The sequence below is a fragment of the Candoia aspera genome, chromosome 3, assembly GCF_035149785.1.
Source record: "Candoia aspera isolate rCanAsp1 chromosome 3, rCanAsp1.hap2, whole genome shotgun sequence".
In the NCBI taxonomy this organism is placed as follows: Eukaryota; Metazoa; Chordata; class Lepidosauria; order Squamata; family Boidae; genus Candoia; species Candoia aspera.
In genome coordinates, this window is record NC_086155.1 from 173,037,779 (window position 1) to 173,060,731 (window position 22,953).

At 40.4% G+C, this 22,953-nt stretch overlaps 1 protein-coding gene across 1 annotated transcript in view; it reads left to right on the plus strand.

Annotated features, from left to right (window-relative positions):
- Positions 1-22,953, plus strand: part of NKAIN3 (sodium/potassium transporting ATPase interacting 3) — a 221,528-nt gene that overhangs the window by 104,371 nt on the left and 94,204 nt on the right. Inside the window, exons 2-3 of the mRNA XM_063300241.1 lie at positions 5,363-5,500; positions 16,173-16,253. Of these exons, the coding sequence (XP_063156311.1) occupies positions 5,363-5,500; positions 16,173-16,253 (219 nt within the window). The remainder of the gene's footprint in view (positions 1-5,362; positions 5,501-16,172; positions 16,254-22,953) is intronic.

Genomic DNA, 22,953 nt, shown 5'->3' on the forward strand with positions numbered 1-22,953 from the left:
AATAGGTAGAACCATTTAATGTATGAAGCCAACTTTTTAAAAATATTAATTTATAACTTTAATTTCTTTGTCAATTTGGAGTGTATTTTTTTCTGATAATGTGCCATTTAAATACCATTTTTGTGACTGATGCAAAATCTCAGCTTTATTACATTCATAGTGTTGTCTAAGAAATAACAGTTTATGAAGGTGGTACATTGGACTTCAAGCAATAAGAACAGTTGCAGTTTGTCTTGAAAATAATTCTTCTAAATAGCACCATCTATCCCATCTAAACAATGAAATGGCAATATGCAGAAATAAGGTTGTAATCAGAAACAGAGAGAATTGTTTGATCCATGCCAAACAGACCAAAGTCTCAGGGAAGTTCATAACTGAAAAGAAACATCCCTAAATCAATACAGCTCAGTGATCTGAAAGTTGTTCTAGAATTGAAATAAGAGCGAAAGAGAGATGACATATATCTGAAAACGAGAATATAAACCTTAGTAGAAATAGTAATACACAACAGAAAATCCAAAAATTCCAGTGTCAAAAAGGTATGAGAGTTATCAAATCCAAAGCACACCATTTGGGTAGAATGCTCAAGTAGTCTGCATGTGCTTGAGGATGTATTTTTAGACACTAGAAATGATGAAAAACCATTTATAAAACTATTTAAGAAATTGAAAACTGTAAGATGGCCAAGGCCAATAGAGGTGGAGGATCCAAAAGCACAGTTGCAGTATATCACGTTTCCCATAGTTGGCACATTTTGGGTTCTTTCAATTAAACAATGCCATCTATCAGGACCCTGGAAGTGTGCCTTCTCTGTAGCAGTGCCTGCCCTCTGGAATGAGGTTCCATCTGAGATCTGATTCATTATTTTAACAAGGTATCAGAAGGGATTTTAAATTTCAAATGACAGTTTTAATAACAATGTGCTATTCATTGGAATAATTAATTAGAAATATTAAGACTGCTCTTCATACTTACCATATACTTTACAGAGTGTCAACACATTTTATTCTGGGACCTGATAAACTTTTTTTTATTGACTCATTATTGAAACTATCTTTACACATAATATTTCTAAGTGGTGCTTAAGTATTATTACCATAAAACTTATCCTTAAAACTTATACTGCATCACAATCCCAAAGGAAATTTACAGAAAGTACAATAAACAATTAAATGATCCACAGTTGACTTAAAAGAGTCGTTGAGAGTTGGGTGGCATAGAAGTATTATTATTATTATTATTATTATTATTATTATTATTATTATTATTACCTTGTGGATGGTATTCAACCCCCCCCCCCAGTCATCCGTAGGATCTAATCTACTGGGAGGCTGTTCCAGAGGGCCTACAAAGAAGCAGCATCACCAAGCCTCAGCCCACCTCACCTCCCCAAAGTGGGGACCTATAGGTTGCTTTACCCAGCAAGTTCAAATCTGTCATGCCAATTTTTATGGTCTTAATGCCAAGCCATAAAAAGTTTTTTAAGTCAAGACCAGCACTTAATAATTTAGTTTAAATCTATTTATTCTAGTCTAGGTGAGAACACACACATTGTATAAGCAAATTATATGTTTCTAAATGCACAACCAAGTGAAAATTCACTCCATCAATATTATTTGCTTGAATTAGAAGCTCTCCTAATATACACAGAAATGTATCCCTACATCTTTGTTCTTGCATTTTGTTTGTTCTCATGTAATTAGAGATACAGTAAATATGAGCCTTCAAGTGTATCACCACAAAAACTCCCCAGAGCTATAGAGATGTCCCATTGCCATCATACAGTATCATTGTCAGGTATAAATGATGATGAAATTCATAGCTCATTGAGTGGTAGACTATCTTCTGAACATCACCTTGGCACCCAATAAGATTCTGAGATTGTGGTAGCTACTCCCTTACTCATTAGGTTTTCTGCTGTTCCCTTCAACCTAGCTGTCCTGTTCAGACTATGAGACAGCTATGCAGAATTACAAAAGGGAGTTCTTTATTAACAACCAACTATTTACAACAGAAAAGAGTCCTTATTAATAGGCAATATAATTCAATCAAGTCCACCCAGGCAGTGGAGGAACACAGGGCAAGGCTGCCAGGTCAAGAGTAGAAGGAGATTGTGGCAACACAGCAAGACAGAACTTGGCTAACTCTCTCAGTGAAGCAGCAAGACCAGGTGTGGCTAGGGTGCGTGGCAAGGTGGTAGCGTGAGATTTGATTGCAGGACGTGGCACGGAGGCGAGGTGAGGCTCGGTGACAGAGGCTAGGCAAGACTGTGCTGGGGTGACAAGATGAGGCTCAGGTCTGGAGACAAGGCTGAACTCAGCTGCATCGGCAAGACAAGGCTTGGAACTGGAGGCAAGGCTGGGCTTGGCTAGAGCGTTAAGACAAGGCTTGGAACTGGAGGCGAGGCTGGACTTGGCTGGAGTGGCAAGACGAGGCTTGGAACTGGAGGCAAGGCTGGGCTTGGCTGGAATGATGAGATGAGACTCAGAACTGGATGCAAGGCTGGACTCAGCTGTATCAGGATGTGAAGGAGGTAGGTCCATGTCAGTAGAGGGAGCTGGCACTGATTCCGTGTTGGCTACAGGCAAGGCTCCGTTTCCTGGTGAGGATTCTCCTGTTGAAACTGTAACTGCAGTAGAATGGTTGTCTCCGGTAGTTTGCTCCTGGCGCTAGTGCCTTTTAATGTGATCCTTTTCGCACTGTTTCTCGTCTGTAGCCAATCGGGCTGCCTTTTGCTTCACGCACTTCTCTGCTTTCCTCTCTTGTGCACTAATTGGAGGATTCAAACGTCCCTCTGGATTCTGCCCAATCAGCGTTTCCGAATTCTCTCGCTCTGCTGAGTCACTACTAGTTTCTATTTCCCCAGATCTTTCCTGATAAGTTTTGTTTTCCTCTTCTGGCTCAAGATAAGTTTTGTTTTCAGAGTCAAGGTCTGACTCAAACCTCACACTAATAAACTGGGTGCATAAGCCCTATAATCTGTTTATCTCTTCAGCGATAACATGATAAGGCATTTTCTATTGTGGCCCCAACTTTTTTTGGTGGGGAGGGAGGGAACAGGCTAAAGTAGAACATTTCTGGGCTTTAAAGACCTACATTTCCAATCTGTTGTTGCTTTGTTTAAATAAATCTTCTATTTAATTTTTTTCAATGACTATCTTGCATTCTAAACTTTATGATATAAGACAGTTAGGAGTATTCTAACAGATAATAAATAAATACCCATCTTTTATTTTCTGAACTGGGGTTTTTACCTGTGTGGTCCCCAAATGTCATGTTATCAAATATGCTTAAATTAGCTTAATACATGTCATTAATAATTAAATAAAAAGTAGTGTCTCCTTTTTGTGTGCTGCCGATAAAGCAAACATACTGCAATTCTCCTGACTTCAAAAATGTCAATAGGAAGGTTCATGAATGATTCTGAGCGTTTATTTATCAAAACTCATATTTTTGTAATCAAGTTTTCCATTTCTTTAAAGTAGTATAAAGAATACATGACGTACTTCACTGCTCTGCACCGAGCTTAGTTCCTGCACCCATAAATTGAAGGATTGCATTTTGTTAAGCATGTGAGACATTAGCAGTTATTTAGTCTGGAGACTAAAGTAGCACAATTTATATTTTGGGATTCTCAGAATCATAGGATAGGCAGGAGCCATTAGGCAATCAAGTACAATTCCCTGCTTTGGGACGACCTCCATTTACATTTGCTTTTAAATCAATATTACAGAGCATGAAATTGTCATTTGAGCTAGTGAAGATTGGTGTGCTTTATAAATCACACACTAGTGATGACCCCAATTCACATTTCGTTAGAAACCAATATAAAAGAAAGAGCATGAAATTATTGCCATTTGATATAGTGAAGATAGTTTTATTCGGGTATTCATTTATTTAGGCAACTGTCAATATGAGCAAATCATTGCCAATCAATATAGATGTAAGTGAGCATGTCCATATGTGAGATTTTGTTTCTTGCTAGGAGTAATAGACATACTGTCAGTAGCTTAAACAGTCTGTAGTTCTTCTGTTGTGCACTAAGGTCAAGCAATATGTGGTACAATAACATACATTTTGTGACTGATTAGTGACTTTAGTGGTTCTTGCTGTGGACTCTCATTTGGCTGCCCCGGTGATAAATTACAATTATAGCTCCATGTGATATTTGTAAAGGTATGTCTATCACTTCCTTCAGTTGAGCGTCATGTACTTGCATATTCAGGTACACTCAGATGGGAAGGAGAATAAATCTTAATATAAGCTCTAGTTCTCCCTTCTATTTAAGTCAGAAGAAGCTGATTGGCATCGCTAAGTCACATTTGTATCTTATTGAGGTTGTTCAGCTAGTTGGTCGAAAGTGGAAAGGTTTGACCCTGCCCACAATGGAAGAATGGTTGGTGAAGAAGATGGAACTTGCGGAGAGGGCTAAAATAACTTCTTTGATCAGAGAAAAAACAATATCTACGTTTATGGCTGACTGGAAACCCCTTATGGACTTTTTGCATGGAACGGGAAAAAATGCACTTACGATTTGTGGTTTTGATGATTAGAAAAAACTGAATAATAGAAAAAAATGAGCCTTCCTTTTTGTAATTATAGAGTAAGAGTTAACTTTGTAATTGTACTTATATTTGCTGCAGAGGAAATTGGAAGCTTCTTCTTTCTATTTTTATTTTTTTTCTGTACTTTTTCTCTTTTCTTTGTTCTTTCTTTCTCTGTTCTTTTTACTCTTTATTAATGTGTGTTCGTTTTTATGTTCTTTGTAAAACTTTTAATAACATTTATTTAAAAAACAGAGACTGTGCAGCTAGCAAGCATGCCCAGGAAAAGAGGCAGGTTCTTTAAGGAGGAAGTGACAGATGCCCACATCTCCCCCACATTTGCACCTTTTCAGTTTTGAAACCAAAGTGGAGAATTTATTTAATAACCACCATCCTCCCAGCACCTTGCCTAAGAAAATAATATTAGCAAATGAGTGGTAGTTATCCCAAAATTCACATCATTTAAAGGACTGCTGAATACACTCTAATCTGCACTGTAGAGGTAGAAAATTATATGGCACAAATTTGCAGATGCACAGAGGAGGAGCACAAGAGTGGATATCTGCTGACACGATATTAGATGTGGTCCATGTTTATTTTTGCTGCTATGATTAGTAACAATTTAATTTGTTTATGCAATAAAAAAGAATGGATTAAGAAATGGATATCAATTTTTTTCAAAAGAATCAGCCCTGGTCAATACTGGTTTATCTATGAAGGGCCACCTTTAATTCTTTCTTTCTTTCTTTCTTACTTACTTACTTACTTACTTACTTACTTACTTACTTACTTACTTATTTGGCTTGTTTTAATTACAGCTAGCTGCACTGGAGAGACAAATCTTTGACTTTCTGGGATTCCAGTGGGCTCCCATCCTTGGCAATTTCCTGCATATCATAGCTGTAATTTTGGGTTTGTTTGGAACCATCCAATATAGACCTCGATATATAGTTCTGGTAAGTATTGTTTCATTTTCTTTTTAAGTACATTTCCAATTCTTTTTCCAATTTTTTCTACCTAAAAAAGTATAATTTGTACACACCTGCTTAATGTTCAGCTTTTCAGTAGGTCTGCTTTTTTGTATCCTGGGTGTTGTAATTGTTCTGTGATTAATATTAAGATGTTCTCTGAGCAGTTGGTGATGTATGTATGTGTGTGAGTATGAGTGGAAGAAGTATATGGCCTTCAATATAAAGACAAGTAATTCTTGGGGTTCTCCATTCAAGTCTTTCCAGCAACTTTATAAAAGACAAGGTACTGCAGAAAAACAAGAGCCTTGAAATATAATTTGCTTTCTTTGCTTTGTTACATCTTATTTTCCTCATGTTCTTTAAATACATTCTACATCCAATTTGCCCATGCAGGTCACACTCATGTAACCCCATTGGTTTCTGTGTTTATGGGAACCATCTGAGACTTCTTTGAATTGACGCAGACATCAGTAACTGACCCTGAAGACAGTTATAAGAATAAATAACTATAGGATGCCAAGGGGTTTTGCTTTAGCTGTGTGAAATAACATAATTATAGGCATAGTCCTTGTATAAGAAGTGTAAACACACCAGGGATCTCTGCAACTTAACCCTTCCAGGAACCAGGAATTCTAAACCCATGTGGAATTCCATCTCCCTTCACATTTTGCTGAGCCCTAACTGGCTGGAACGGTTGAACATTTATGGCTTTTCCCCCTGGAAATGTCAGCATTTGGGAACTTTCTGTAATTGAAGCAGTAATTTTGAGGTATAAAGACAATCTCTTCTATTGTATTTTGTTAAGAATTTCTGTTAGAGAATGTTACAAAAACTGCCTTTAAAGTTTATATTGGTACTGATGCAAGTCCTTTCATCTTTTATTATTTCTCAAACTATTGTGGCATCTTAAACAGACACTTAGAATAACAGTAGTCTTTTATTGCTGAGGAGTTGAAATTGGGATTTCACTTTAATGTGTTTTGTAAGCCTTTAAAAAGCAACTTTCTATATGAAAGTTAATAACTTTATATAACTGTATTTCCTCAATCTGTGGATGTTTGAATTATCCATAGATATCATTTGCTTCCTTAAAATCTGTTTAGTTCCAGATATTGCCTTTCCATTCTAGACCATATAATGTATTACGAAATAGGAAGAAACAAGTAAAACAAGAATGTTAATGTTAATAAATCAAACATTCAGATTTATTTTGTATTATATCCAGGGCTGAGAAGTAGACTTTCCCATTTTAAATGAACATGCCTGACATCTCAAGACATCCCAAAATCTTGCCAAATTTCACCAAAACAAGTTCAATAAACGGCTCTCCAGTTTCCACTGAAGGACACTCCACCACTTCCTGAGATAATCTGTTCTATTGTTAAACAAGTCTTACCTCTATACTTTTTTCCGTGCTACCTTGCCCATTGCTCTTTGTCCCATGTTCTATTATAGAACCCTGGTCTAGTTCATAATTTGCCTTCTTCCTTATTAAAATGTAAGGGAGACTTGTTTTAATGCTTTGCTGAAGTCAAGGTACATTATGTCCGCCACATTCTCATGTTTAACTAAACTAGTCACTCTATTAAAAAAAAAAGAGATGAGATTGCTGTGGCATGATTTATTTTTGATAAACCCCTGCTGGTTCCTTGACAAGCAAGGCACACTTTTCTAAATGCTCAAAGATCAAATGCTTAATAATCTGTTCCAAAGTTTTGCCCTGAATTAATGTGAAGCAGACTGGTCTATAGTTATCTGTGTCTACTTTTCCCTTTATTTTTGGTGATAGGACAATATTTGCCCTTTAATCCTTTTGCACTACACAAAACAAACATACTATACCTTATGTGGAACTTTTTAAAGTAAATACTCATCAGTCACATTATCATTCATTATTGGATTTATAAATGACCCAATCACATTTTCAGTATTCTCTCATCTCATTCCCACCCATCAATTCATGGCATCTGCCTGCCTCCCTGCCTGCCTGCCTGTCTCCCCTATGGGTGGTATGTGTCTTCCTCAAGCTCAGGTCCTCTACCAGAGGCATGGGAGTTTGAGGGTTCTGCGCAGTATCTTAGCTGTTCCTAGCACTGCACTCTTCTGGACAGAGAGCTCTGATGTTGTTCCTGGGATCTGTTGGAGCCACTCCCCCAGCTTTGAAGTCACAGCCCCGAGTGCTCCTACCACCACTGGAACCACTTTGGCCTTTACTTTCCACATCCTCTCTAGTTCCTCCTTCAGGCCCTGGTACTTCTCCAGCTTCTCATATTCCTTCTTCCTGATGTTGCTGTCACTTGGCACCACTACATCTGTCACCACCACTGTCTTCTGGTCCTTGTCTACTACCACAATCTCTGGTTGATTGGCCAGTACCTGCCTGACTGTCTGGAAGTCTCACAGGATCTTAGCCCTGTCATTCTCCATGACCTTCTGTGGAATCTCCCATCTGGACTTGGGAGGGTCTAGCCCATACATTGTGCAGATGTTCCTGTACATAATGCCAGCTACTTGGTTGTGCTGTTCAATGTATGCTGTTCCTGCCTGCATCTTACACCCTGCCACTATGTGTTGGACTGTCTCTGAGGCCTCTCTGCACAATCTGCACCTTGGGTCCTGTCCAGTGTGGTAGACCCCTGCTTCTATAGATCTGGTGCTTAGTGCCTGTTCTTGTGCTGCTATGATCAGTGCCTCAGTGCTGTCTTTTAGTCCAGCCCTTTCCAGCCACTGGTAGGATTTCCCAAGGTCATCCACCTCAGCTGTCGATGGTACATCCCATGCAGAGTCTTGTCTTGCCATGGCAGTTCCTCTGCTTGATCCTCTTCCCATGTTTGCCACTGCCTCAGGCATTGTCCCAGCAACTCATCTTTGGGTCTCTGGGTTTCATCCAGGACAGTGGCTTTGACACTCACCAGACCCCACCTGCCCTCTTTCCAGCTGGTGTGAAGTCTCTGGATTTAGACTTGAGGTGGAAGCCTCCGTACATTGTGAGGAGCTTCCAGGTCTTCACATCAGCAGCCTCCATGTCATCCTTTGGCCAGCTCACTATATTGGCAGAGTATCTGATGACTGGCAGGACATACATGTTGATGGTGTGGATCTTGTTCTTCCCATTGAGCTGGCTCTTCAGGACCTGTCTTATCCTTTGGTGGTACTTGGATGTTGCTGTCTTCCTTGCCTCCTCATTCCTTGCCTCCCCATGTGACTGTGGGATACCAAGGTACTTGTAGCTGGTCTGTATGTGTCCTATGTGGCCCGCTGGTAGTTCCACCCCATCAGTCTTAACTAACTTCCCTCTCTTTACTGCCATCCGGCCACACTTCTCTAGTCTGAATGACATCCCAATGTCCTCACTGTAGATCTGTGTCAGGTGGATCTGTGAGTTGATGTCTCATTCACTCTTAGCATACAGCTTCATGTCATCCATGTAGAGGAGGTGCCTGATGATAGTTCCACTCTTGAACTTGCATCTGTATGCAGTTCTTGTGATAATCTGGCTGAGGGGGTTCAAGCCCATGCAGAACAGCAGTGGGGACAGTGCATTACCTTGGTATATGCTGCACTTGATGGCCACTTGTGCGAGCTGCCTTGAGTTGAGTATTCCATTTATTCCATCATTGGAAGTGATGGGAAAATACACACCCACACACACACACACAGAGTATATTCCCCTGAATCACACTCATTCAAAACGTTGCACACGTTTCTCCAAAACCCATCCCTCAGTTCTTCTATTATCACTGTTTGCTGAAATAACATGCAGCTATCACTATCCTAGAGCCAGCTTGGTGTAGTGGCTAAGGCAATGGGCTAGAAAGTGGGAGACTGTGAATTCTAGTCCCACCTTAGGCACAAAGCCAGCTGGTGACCTTGGGCCAGTGACTCTCTCTCAGCCCTAGGAAGAAGGCAATGGCAAATCACTTCTGAAAAACCTTGCCAAGAAAACTGCAGGGACTTGTCCAGGCAGTCTCTGAGAATCAGACACAATTGAACAGATTAAAAAAAAATCACTATCCTAAGAATTCTGTCTTTTATACTCACCCCAAAAACTGAGATGATGCTAGGTCATACTTGTCAACATATGTTTTATATTTTCATTCATAATTAAACCTAAAATTTCACTTCCATACATGTATTCATCAGTTCCATTCCACAAGATCACATCACTTTCAGTCAGATTTGTATAAGGGGTTGAAGTTGCAAGGTAGGTATCAATGATTCCCTAGCCAGACAGGTCTGTTATTTAAACATGACTTTCGAATGTTCAGATCCCCAAAAGATTGGCCAAAATTCTCTTCTGAAAAAGAAAGAGGAAAAGACCTAAGATTTAAAGCCTGGTCGTGCCAGTGGTGTGTGTGTGTGTATTCTAATTTTCTGTGGTAGGCCAATCTTCTACATGTGTATGCTTTTTTTCTTGGTTTGTTGAAGAATACAGGATGAGTTGCTGGAGAAAAGAGCTTAATTGCTATTCCAGGATGAAATCTAACAATATATTACAATTTTTCCCTTTCTATCAGTTTCACAAGAACACAATATATCTATTTTGTGTATCTGTATGTGTGTGCATGTATCTGGACATGTGTGCATGTGCATGCATGTGTACATATGTGTGTGTGTACACATACTGATGTATTATATAGACATGCATCCATAGTGTCCCACATACATACATACATACATACCCTAGCATCAATTGAAATTAACCTCATATTTAAACACATCTGGAAACTGAATGGCCTGTAATCTTTGTGAGTTCATAATTCTTCTCTATATAGAAATCTCCATAATCATGTTAATTAGTAGGAAAAGCTGTAGTAGGAAAGCTTTAACAGGCATTTTATGTTGATGGTGGTTTGAGCAATATGCCCCTTCATTAAATCCCCCCTCATATGAACAGCAAAGTAAGGAGAGACATGGAAATAACTTTTTAAAAAGGAGATGACTTAATGATCTTAAAATGGATCTCCATGGCCAAACACCACTTGATTAAGGGCTTATTTGACTTTCCTGAAGGTTCCAAGTAGCTTACAAATAACTACATAGAATTAAAACATAAAGACTCAGTAACATAAACAGCAGGGCCCTGATTTGTCACTATGTTGGCAACAAAATCTTTGAACATGCCTTCCTGAGGGGCCATGTTTTCACAATGCTTTAAAAATGTAATAGGGAGGGAGTAGCCTGGGTTACTATAGTAGGCTATTGCATAGTTGGTGGGCCATCACTGAGAATACTTGAGCACCAGGTTCCTGTAGATGGCATTCCCTCAAATTTGGGATCTTCAGCAAGCCCTCAGTGCTAGATCTCACTGGCAAGCAGATTGAACTCAGACATGATGGTCTTGGATGTAAGGCTTTAAAGGTGATAACCAGCACCTTGAATTGTACCTGTAAGCTAATAGGCATCCAATTAGCTGATATAATATTGAGTCAGGAACAGAACTTCATTAATTAATCAATCTAAAGGAAGTGATACATATAGGTTGTGTAATATTATTGATTTGTTTTCTTTTTACTTGTATGTTTTAATGTGTTAATGTGGACATACGATTTTTTTCTTCTTAAGGGACAATAGATTGATTTCATGTTTGCATTTATAATTTTAAACAACCTAACAAGCTTTTATTACATTGGAATGTGTGTACTGTAATATAAAAACCTGCAGAGACACAAACAGATTCAGGGGGGAAAGAAACTAAATCTTTAAAAAGGTCTAAAACGTAGTACCCAGAAGATGTAAAACCAGATAACTTGGAGTTAAGTCAACCTACATGTCAAGAAACAATAAGAAAGCCAATTTCACCTGACTTTTAAAAATGCTGTAAAATGTTTGATAAGGCAGACTTTCTCTCTGAGAAATGATTTTGGTAAATTTTGAGCCATCACTTTCATTTTCCATCCTATTGCTTTGGTCTGTAATTTCCCTTGTCACTCACAAATTGAACTGGACTAGGGCAGGATGATTTTTAGAGTATTTCTTTATTTCAGGAACTGTAGCTGGCATTCTTACTGCATAACTGAAGTTGATGATACACTGTACAACTGGAATGGACATTTTTTTAACATCTTAATATTTTAGCCACTCCACTACTTTTCCATTTCTTAGAAGAGCAACTTCAAGTATCAGGCATGATTTTTAAACTTTCTTCCCAGTTATGAGCTTTTTTCCCCCTAACAAATTTGACAACACACAAGGACTGCTATTTATTTAAATATTGTTATGGATTCTTTGCTTGTGGAGTGAAAGCATTTAGCAAGAGGAAAGATTTTGAATGAAGCACTACTGGAAGGGAAAAAAAATCCCCCTTCCTCTTTTTCTGTTCAAAATTTGGAGCCAATTGAGATTAAGGCTTAGTTCATGCAACATGCTAAGCCATGGTGTATTTAATCATGATTGTTGAGTAAACCACAGTTGAGTTCATATAACATGCTAAACCCACTAAGACAAAATTAAACGAAACATACTATGGCTTGCCACAATGTGTGAAAGTTAACCTGAATTTAATTTTTAAAGCTCAGAAGAAAAATCCTCTTGTCAAATGATGCATAAATCCCATGAGTGTGCACATCCTAATCTGATCTGAATTTGCAGTTTGACTTGATTTTGCAATACAAATTGTAGAAGTGAGTTTGTATGTACATGCATGGAATCCTACTGAACCTCAGTTTAAACATTGAATTCATGGAGAAAATATTTCTATGTGATCAGTACTGACTTGATGGCACATAATCAATCAACACATTGAATCAATTTATTCCATTCAGCATGGTGATTTGATTGAAGCACCTTTGAATCAAACTTTCACACAATCTAATGAGGCTGAATGAGACTGAAGAAATCATAATTCCATACTATGAACTTTATAAATGTAGACACGTAAAGAAGTAGTGCTATTCATATTACACACAGGTGTCCACCAGGGTGGAAAGGGGAGACAAGTGACATTGTGTGCATCATAACATCATTCTGCAAAAGATGTGAATTATTATGCTAAATGATACAGCTGTGCAATCTGTATCGTTTGTACTGTACAATGAAGGGGGCACAGGTATATTGTTCCTGTGGCACGTTCCAGCCCCTCGAACTCACTCCCGGGTCCCAGTTGGGAGACTTACAAGGCCCTGGGCTGTCGGCTGCTGCTGCTGAATGCCAGGTCAGTTTGTATGAGGCCACTCTCATCCACGATTGATCGCAGATGAGAAAGCTGACCTGGCTTGTATTATGGAGACCTGGCTGGGAGAGGAAGGGGGAGTCCCCCTTTCTGAAATGTGCCCAGCTGGTTACCAGGTGTGGCATCAGCCGAGACCCCAGGGTAGGGTCGGTGGGGTGGCAGTAGTCATCCAAGGCACTTGAGAGGCATCCAGGGGTGCTGCTCCTCAGATTGCCAGTTGCGAGACCCTGTTTGTTAAGTTGGGCTCTAGGGATCAGCTGGGACTGTTGCTATTGTACCAGCCTCCCTGCTGCGTAGCAACCTCCCTGCCTGAGCTCCTTGACTCCATAGCCAGGTTGGCAGTGGAGTTCCCCAGGATTATGGTCTTGGGGGATTTCAACCTGCCTTTCTTGGGGGCAGGGGCGGAGGTAGCTCGGGAGTTCATGGTTACCATGACAGCCATGGGCCTGTCCCAAGTAATCCAGGGCCCGATGCATAACGGTGGTCATTCGCCTGACCTGGTTTTTCTGTCAGAGCAGTGGCAGAGTGCTCTAAAATTGGGGGAGATCTTGGTTTCTCCCCTGTCATGGTCAGATCACTGCCTGGTGAGCCTCCAGTTCTCTGGTGCCACCCCCCTCTTCAGGGAGGCTGGGCCTATTAGATCGGCCCACCCCAGGCATCTGATGGACCCAATTGGGTTTCAGAGGGAGCTCAGGGTTGTTCTGGGAAGTCTGCTGCATGGTCTGACTGAGGCCTTGGTGGCTGCGTGGAATGAGGGAGTGGCCAGGGCCTTGGATTGGATTGCGCCTGAGTGGCCTCTCCATGCCCATGGCTCCTGCAGCTCCCCATGGTTTACGGAGCAGCTGAGGAGGCTTAAGAGGGCTAAGAGATGCCTGGAGTGCTGCTGGTGGAAGACGGGGAGTGAAGACGACCGAACACGAGCTAGAGCCACTATTAGAGCCTACCTCATGGCAGTAAGGGCAGCGAAATGTTATTTCTCTGCCCTTATTGCTTCTGCAGATAGCCGTCTGGTGGCCCTGTCTCAGGTGGCTCAGCCCCTTCTTGGAAAGAGTAATACCGAGCCTCACCTGCAGGGTCGCTGTGAGGAATATGCTGCACATCCAGCGGATAAAGTCACTCGCATTCGCTCTACATTGGACTCCAGCTTTAAGGCAGGGCCAGTGGAGGATATGAGAGCAAAGTCTGGCATGGTTATCTGGGGGGAGTTTGATCCGGTTGCACCTGAGGAAGTGGACAGGACCCTCTCAGCTACTAGTTCAGCCACTTCTGTATTAGATCCGTGCCCTTCCTGGTTGATCAAGGCTGCCCGGGAGGAGGCACGTGATTGAGTCTGGGCGGTGGTTAATTCCTCTTTGAGAGAGGGGGTGCTCCCGCCAGCTCTTAAGTACGTGGTGGTGCATCCTCTCCTCAAGGGGCCATCGCTCAACCCAACCAGCCTGGACAGCTTTCGTCCAGTCTCCAACCTCCCCTTTTTGGGGAAGGTTGTGGAGAGAGTGGTTGCATGGCAGCTGCAGAGGACCCTGGATGAAGCAGATTATCTGGACACTTTTCAGTCAGGGTTCAGGCTGGGTTATGGGATTGAGATGGCATTGATCGCACTCTTAGATGACCTCTGGCGGGAGCAGGATGGGGGCAGTGTGACCATCCTTGCTCTTCTTGACCTCTCAGCGGCCTTCGATACCATCAATCATGGTATCCTTCTGGACCAGCTTCGGGAGTTGGGGGTGGGCGGCACAGTGTTGTGCTGGTTCTCCTCCTTCCTCTGGGGTCAGTTCCAGTCGGTGTTGATAGGGGACGAAAGGTCCAGCCCACGTCCCCTACTCTGTGGGGTGCCTCAGGGCTCAGTTCTCTCCCCTCTCCTATTTAACATCTACGTGAGACCATTGGGAGAGGTGATCCGACAGTTTGGGGTAAGATACCATCACTATGCTGATGATACTCAGCTTTATATCTCTACCCCAGACCGTCTGAGTGATGCCGTGGATGTCCTGACCCAGTGCCTAGAGGCTGTAAGGGCCTGGATAGGGTGCAATGGGCTTCAACTCAACCCAAGCAAGACTGAGTGGCTTTGGGTTTGTGGGCCTCCCGGTGCTAAGGTTTTTCCACCTTTGGTCTTGGATGGGGTTGCACTGCCCCAGACAGACCCGGTGCGCAATCTGGGCATCCTAGTAGACTCATGGCTCCTGCTCGAAGAGCAGGTGGCAGCTGTGGCTAGGAGGGCCTTTGCACACCTTTGGGTTGTACGCCAGCTGTGCCCATTCTTAGACCGAGAGGCTTTGCTCACAGTCACTCATGTCCTCGTGACCTCCCGTCTGGACTACTGTAATGCACTCTACATGGGGCTGCCCTTGAAGACCATTCAGAAGCTTCAACTGGTGCAGAATGCAGCTGCATGGATAGTAAAATGGTGTCGGGTACTCGACACATGTAACAACACTGCTACGGGAGCTGCATTGGTTGCCGGTGTGCTTCCGGGTGCAATTCAAGGTGCTGGTTGTCACCTTTAAAGGCCTTCATGGCTTGGGGCCAGGTTACCTAAGGGACTGCCTTCTTCCAGTTGTTTCTGCCTGTCCAATTCGATCGAGGTTGGGTATGCTGTGGGTCCCGTCAGCCAGAGAGTGTCGGTTGGCGGGAACTAGAAGGCGTGCCTTCTCTTCCGTAGCGCCTGCCCTCTGGAACGTTCTCCCTCCAGAAATTAGGATGTCCCGGACACTGCTGGCCTTTCGTAAGGCCGTGAAGACCTGGCTTTGTGCCCCGGCCTGGGACCTCGAACGTGTGGATGGTCCCGTCTCTTGGCTGTATTAACATCCATGCATTGCTCGCTTAGCAGCCATGTATATTTATTCTGTATTTATTTATATTTTAACTGTTTTAATTATAATTGTTTTAACTGTTCTGTGGTTTTATTGTTGTAAGCTGCCCAGAGTCACTGAGATGGGTGGCTATAGAAATCAAATAAATAAATAAATTCAGGCAAAACCTTGATAATACAATTTATTGTGTATAGGTATTTATGCCAATGTTTGATAATCTGGAGAAATTTAATTCAGAACATTATTTTATTAATCACAAGCTTATTTATTCTGATTATCAGATTTCTTGGGTTTTAGACATTTCTTAGGAGACTCAGCAAAATGAGGCTGTGGTGTGATTGCTTCCATGCATTTGATGTAGAAATATATCATTAGAATTAAATGCATAGTTAGGTCAACGTGGCAGAATTTATTGGTATCAATTGACTAATATAGCACCATAAATAATTAATCTAACTTTCTTTAAGTGTAGTCAGTGAAGGAAAGAATATTGGATTTGCAGTTGGCTGCAGTTCTACAGGTTTCAGAGTAGAGAAATCTTTCTGGAAACTCCCTGCCTGGTGGTTCCCAGAAGTGCTGTACTTATTGATCTTGTATATGTTTGATCTACAGCATACATGTATATCATATTTTTATCATATTTTTTTCTTTTTTTCCCCTTTCTTTCACTTAGTACTCCATTTGGACTGCTCTCTGGGTCACATGGAATGTTTTCATTATCTGCTTTTATTTGGAAGTAGGTGGTCTATCTAAGGTAGGTTTCATGTAATTCCATATTTTGGACTAAGGTGGAATGGAACAATGATTTTTAATTAAAAGCATTATAGTATGACTATTTTAAATATATATATATATTTCACTGAATTCTGAAGAAAATGACTGTGGATCAATTGTGGATCTGTTGAATTTCTGTTTCCACAATTACTATAGTGTTATTAGAAGTTTTGGGGAAGCCCTCTGCCATGCAGAGATGCATCATACATAAATTTTTGAGGGCATCTCTATGAGGTAATTAGACGAACTCTACTTGTTCAGTCTCTGCAAGCCTTCAAATAGGAGAAGTAAACCAATTATTTTTATGATTACTTTTTTCCAACTTGTCAGAATTCAAACATTTTGTTGGCAATAACATGGAACTTTTCCAAGCAGATATTTGGTGTTACTTTCATATTATTTTGTTCAGATTTCTGCTTTGCAAAAGCTCTTCTGTCTAATAATTAATTTTGGAGTTGGTTGGGGCTATATTGTTATTATTGTTTTTTTTACTTTACTTTCTTGAAGTTGTTTGAGCCTGATAATTATTCTTTCATTCCTTCCATTCTGCAGCCAAAAGTAGCTCGCTCTATGAGCAACCAGCTTGCAGAGCAGCAGGTTCTTGACAGCCATCTTTCTCGTAAACTCTTAGCATTTAAGAAACGTATAGCCTTAATAGAGATATTGAAGCAGAGTTCCCTTCTGTATTCTGTATAATTCCCAGTCCCGGCATATATATAAGTATGTATATATGCCACACACACATTTGAAAGTATTTATTTCCAGTAAGACCTCCTCACAGGAAAGAAAGCAACTGGCAGTTGTTTTCCTGGAACAGAGAGGGAGGTGGGCACAGCAGCTGGGGATTGTGATAACTTGCAGTCTGGACTGAGTAACTTGCAAGCTGTTGTTGAATGTCTTAGTCTAGACAAGGTTTTCTTAAACTGGTTTAGAGTCAAGCCAATAGCAGCACAGGACAGGGCAGCTGAGACGGTAAATGGAGATATGCTCTTGGAGAGTTTATGAGAATGACTGATGATGTTGGCTGTTGAATTTTAAGAAAGAATAGATACAAATGTGGTTTCAATCAGCAACCATCCTGAATAAAAAAGGAGGCAGATGACTAATGGAATGCTAACTGATCAGTTAAACCAAATTTGCACAACTTCTGTCAGTCAGGGGCCATATGAACATCATGTGCCATGTTAAAAACTGCACTCCAAAAGTGGGCAGGGCCAGAAACCGTCCTCTTGAGAATGTTTTGAGTGGAATGGTTCCACTGTTGATCCTGAATAGGATTGCACTCACCTCCCCAGGACTGGTGAGTAATTTGGGGGAACCCAGTCTTCTTGGATTTACCATCCTGGCTGAACAGCAGGTACGGCTCTGGCCAGAAAGTCCTTTGCACAAATTCATCCAGTGTGCCAGTTGCTACCAAATCATTTGTGAACTGCACTGGTTGCCAGTAGGCTTCCAAGTACAACTCAAGTGTTATTTTTATTTCAGGTAATTTCACTATCTCTAATATCATTAAATTCAAGCTATCTTCAAGAGATCAAGCTTTCCAAATCCGTTGTGTACTGTTTGGCCCAGTCAGTAGTAAATGGAAGTGGTGGGACAGGGATTTTCCATCAAGTCAATATTGACACCTGGCATCTGCCTGGACTACTCCCTGCAGTTTTCTTGGCAAGGTTTTGGAAGTGCTTTGCCATTGCCTGCTTCCTAGGGCTGAGAGAGCCTGACCGGTCCATGATCTCCCAGGTGGCTTTGTGCCGAAGGTGGGACTAGAACTCACGGTCTCCCAGTTTCTAGCCTGGTTTCTAGCTGGATGCCTTTAACCACTACACCAAACTGGCTCTCAAAAGATAGAATAGCTTTTCCCAATTTAAAATTGTACTTACAACCTTTTTATCTGAGGAACATTATAACCATTATCCACAACCATCAAGCTGGTTCATGATGTCATTTGAAATGGATGTTTCTCCTTTCCTTTTGAAGTTTTCCTCTGTCTTTTACCAAGAAAGAGAACTGATTGTATTGTCAAAATATATTAGAATACATTGGGAAAATTAGAGAATATTTCTAGCACCTCAGCCATCCTCTATTTGTCTGTTGTTGTACCACCCCTTATTTTACGATTGGGATAAATTCTTATAGTTAAATTGTAAAAAGGAGAGAGGATCTGGGTTAGTTAAAAATGTATTCCATCATAGTAATCTCACTGATGAAAGTAGATTAAAAAGTGCTTTAGATTTTTTTAATTAAACCCTCATAGTCCAGTTAAGGGAATGAACAGACATGCCTGTTTGATTATTTGTATGTATGTATGTTTATCAATTTGTTGTTTTTTTATACCACAGACATTTAATTGTAATTTTACTAGGTGTAAGTAAAGTGTCTTTTGACTGAGGCAGTACAAGTCTAATACATACATACACTCTAATACATACATACTATACAAAACTTTGTTCAAGTTAACATATAAGCAGGAGAGGGGAGGAATCACCTAGTTCCATTAACGCTCTTTGAGCAATTATGTCTGCCTGGAAAAGTATTGACCAGATGCCCAAGTATCACTAATTTGTCAATTACATTTAGAAATAAACTATGATGCTCATATTGGCTTGAACATAATTTGGGAAGGGAAATTAAGTATTAATGTTGATGTCATATATTGGAACACTCCCTAAAGGAAGAGATTTTAAAAATGTATGCACAACTGCATACATAAATTTTTAAAATATCCTTTTGCTTCAGTTTAAAACTATGGCATGTATTTATGAGATTTCATATGAAAAGTCTATAAAATAAATATTATCTGTGGGGGGCTACAAGAGTAAAGTGAAGATCTCTGTGTACAGTCTGTTGGGAAATTTGTGTGTCGTCTCCAGTTTAGCTTACATTCCCAGTCAATCCCTGTATCCAGATCAGGGCAAGTCCACATGTCACTCAATACCATTAGCAAAAAATATAGCTTGATGTTTATTTAGTAAACATCAAAAACAGTTAAGTGGAAAAAGGGAACACAACATAGGAAAAAGCAGAGAGAAAGAGAGAGAGATGAAGAACAAGCAAGAAATAAAGAGGCAGAGGACTTAATGTCAACAATCTACATTTTCTGTATCTCTGTTGAAAGAGCAGAACTTTCCAGAACCACTGAAAACAGTACTGAGGGTGATTGGCATGGACAGTCTTAAAAGGAGTGGCCTTTGGTTATTCCAGCTTTAACTATTTTCTGTATATAACTGTAGTAGAAGGAAAGTAGGACAACAGGTGATCCCTCCTCTATTCTGCACCATAAAAGAAATAATTTGGTGGATGGGGATGATGTAGCCAACAGAACTGATATTAATACATGCATTTCATTGACAGAAAATCTGGAAGCTATGTAGCTTCAAATTGTGGGATTCAAAGGCATAATGGGCATGTAAGTCCAAATGGAAGTAAAATTAGAGCAAAAATTCATTCATTCATTCATAAGCAACAGCAGAGGGATTGACGAAAAAGAATTTTAGTGGGTGGGATGTGGGGGATTTTTTAGTTCTTGTTTTAACTTCAAATGGTCTAATTCTAAGCATGCTGTGAGTCTATTGCAAGGGACAGGTGAGAAAAATCCATTTATAGAAGGTGTTGCTTGCTATTATGAATCCAGAGGGCAAATTCAGCAGAAGGCTATTGTTTTTGTTCTTACTACTTTGTTCCTCTCCAAGTGCCTTTTAGTTCAGCTTCAATGCTTTTTACTCTGATCTTTGCAAATGTATCCTGTCACAATGGGATTCAGTAATTGCAACTTCAAATATTCTTGATTATGTGCCATCAGATTGCTATCAGCTTTTAGGGACCAGATAGATAATGCTTATATGAAAACATTTATTAATTTGTATTAATTATTTCAAATACTGCAACCAAAGTCTTTGGCTGTCATGATCGCCGTTGCGATGTTTGCGACACCGTAACGGCTCGCATGACAAAGCGCAGATGCGTGTCAATGGCTGGAGAGGTGCGGGCGATAAACCGGACAAAGAAGGTAATGGGGTTGAGAGATCTACTGAACAAACAAGGTCCCATTGCCCGGTAATCGGCCATTGACGCCCCTGATAAAGAAAGGATCAGGGCGAGGTTTGGAAAGGCGCGTCCGGGCTTTTGAGGAATATCGAGGTCTAATCGCCCAGTAATGGACCATTACCTCCCAGGAAGATAAACAGGGTGATGCCCAGGGTGAATGGGGCTGGACGACCTCTCACCTATCAAGTCTTGATGGCCTGTCACTCTGTGGAACTCGTGGGGCACACCCGGGGAGTGTGGGGATGGAGCACTGTTTGGCGCGAGACTATTTAATTCAACTTTTGGCACGCTTCCCTCACTCTCAGCTTTTTACTGGTGTGCATTCTATTCTAAATAAAAGCCAGAGCTTAAACTTGATTTAGAGTCTGAGTCTTTTATTTGGTCTTAGGCATTCCTTACATTGGCTCTTTGTATTTTTAACTATCATGTATCTATTGGTCATTTGTGTTATTTCCTCCCTAATGCTTTTCTCTCCCTTAAACTGCAATTTCAATAAAAATCCAGTCTATGATGTTCCGAATAAGTGTTGGTACATTGAAAACCAGTAGGATTATTGATCCTTGAAACAGTTAAGGATTTTTTTATTTGTTGGCTGCCATGTTAATTTGATCTTTATGAAGAAGACAGAGGGAAGAGAGAAGGAAAAAAGAGATTTTAGTCTAGTGTGAAAGGAAGACTCTGGATTTCAGAAATCAATGATTCTGATAATTGCCTAAGTGTTGAATGCTGTGCATGAATAATGTAAGACAGTTTTGTGTAAATGTGCAAAAGTCAAGCTATCCTTGCAGTGTGTCACATTGTCAATTGCCAGCAATTTCCTGTGTTTTCAAAAACCACCAGCAGCAATTTACAGGAAAGATGAGAATTGTTACAATACAGTGTATGGCATTTTCTTGATTTAAACTGTCATTATGAAAAGCTGTTAACTCAGATTTGGAGTTTTAGTGAATATATAAAATTTAGTGGAATACTTTTTAAGGCTGGGCTTCATCTTTATGTTGTGGTTGTTAAAAACTCAGCAGAGTCATTGAAGTATGCGTGCATAAAGAGTTCCATTTTCAAGGAGTATTATACATAATTATCTTTGGCATTCGCACAATGTGATGGCGTGTGCTGACATTTTATACCACATAAATACATTAATATATTACTTAAATATCACCACTCTTAGAAAGACATGCCAAAAGTTTGATGATAAATGTTTCTGACAGATGGTAACAAAATAATACATTGAGAATTTATTTTATTATCTTTCTAGAGCTAATGTTTACAGTTCATTTAGAAATCTAGAAGGAAAAGTCCATTTAAACTTGTTCAATGAAGTTCTTTTTGGTTCTCTAGTCAAAGATAAGGTGCCAGTAATGATTACTGTAAATAAGTGGAATCATATAAGGACATTTTTATATATTCCTCCCAAATATCTAAAGAACCCTTTTGTATTGTATTTCTACAATTGGATATATAGATCTTTTTGCTAGTCCCCTCCCTCCTTCCTTCTCTCCCTCTGCCATTTGTACATTTTGAAAAATGGCAAGACTTGCATCATTCTTCCTTGGCTCTAGGGAACATTTATCATCTGGAGCTGATAAAGAATGGCATTTTATAGACTTTCTGTCAGAAAATGGGAAGTGGCTTTTGTTGATAAAGTTAATCATTAATGGAATTGGAAACTAGGCCTTCCTAGACACAGATGCCATCCTGAATTTACAATCTATTTTTGGGAATGTGAGGACAAGTCATGATCAGATTTGTTATTATATTGCACAGGTCCTTTTGTATTGTAGCTAATAGTTGAGGCTTGTGTTCTGTCTGTAGAATTTATTGGAGTGATCCTTTGACTTTAAATAGCACCACACACCATTCTTTGGAACCAGAAACCCCAAACACTTGGAGAGATGCCACAGTTAAGAAAACCAGATTGTTTTGGTTTGGTTTGGTTTTTACTTCCAGAAGGGCAAAGTTGTTCATAGGAAACTGCATTAATGTGTATCAGATCACTGGCCCATCAAGCTCAGTATTGTCAGGAGCTGGCAATGTCTTTCTAGGATTTCAGACAGAACTCTGTTCCACTCTGACCTGGGAGTCTGGCATACAAAGCATGTGCTTTGCTACTTAGGATCTTTTCCAAAAGCAGCCATCTTTTGGCATCTTAGAGACTATAAATTATGCTGGCATAATTTCTTAACTCCATTGCTCAGTTGAACTGTTGAAGAATAAAAATGAAAGATCCTGTGGTCTCCCTTGAATATCTAAATAAGTAGCAAGAGACATAGGCCTTTTCATACAGCTGTTGGATTTACACACAGACACACACAGACACACACACAGAAGTACTTTCATGCTGCGCTATGATTGTTCTCCCTACTGTAGCCCTCACAATGCTAAGGTCTCCCCCTCATAAACTAACAGTCCATCCAGCAGAACAACCAGACAGACCACATCCTTGTGTGGTGGTGGTGGAGTAAAAAACAAGAAAAAAGGTCATCCATCTGCTTAATTTAAGAAGCCCAGTGAAATGATGAAAAGGTAGCCAAGGGCCTTCAGCACTGAGTGGGGAGAGACAAGTAGGTGGAATGTGGTGAGTGTTTCTGCCAGTGGCCAGTCTACTAACCTGCAGCTCCAGCATTAATGCTGCA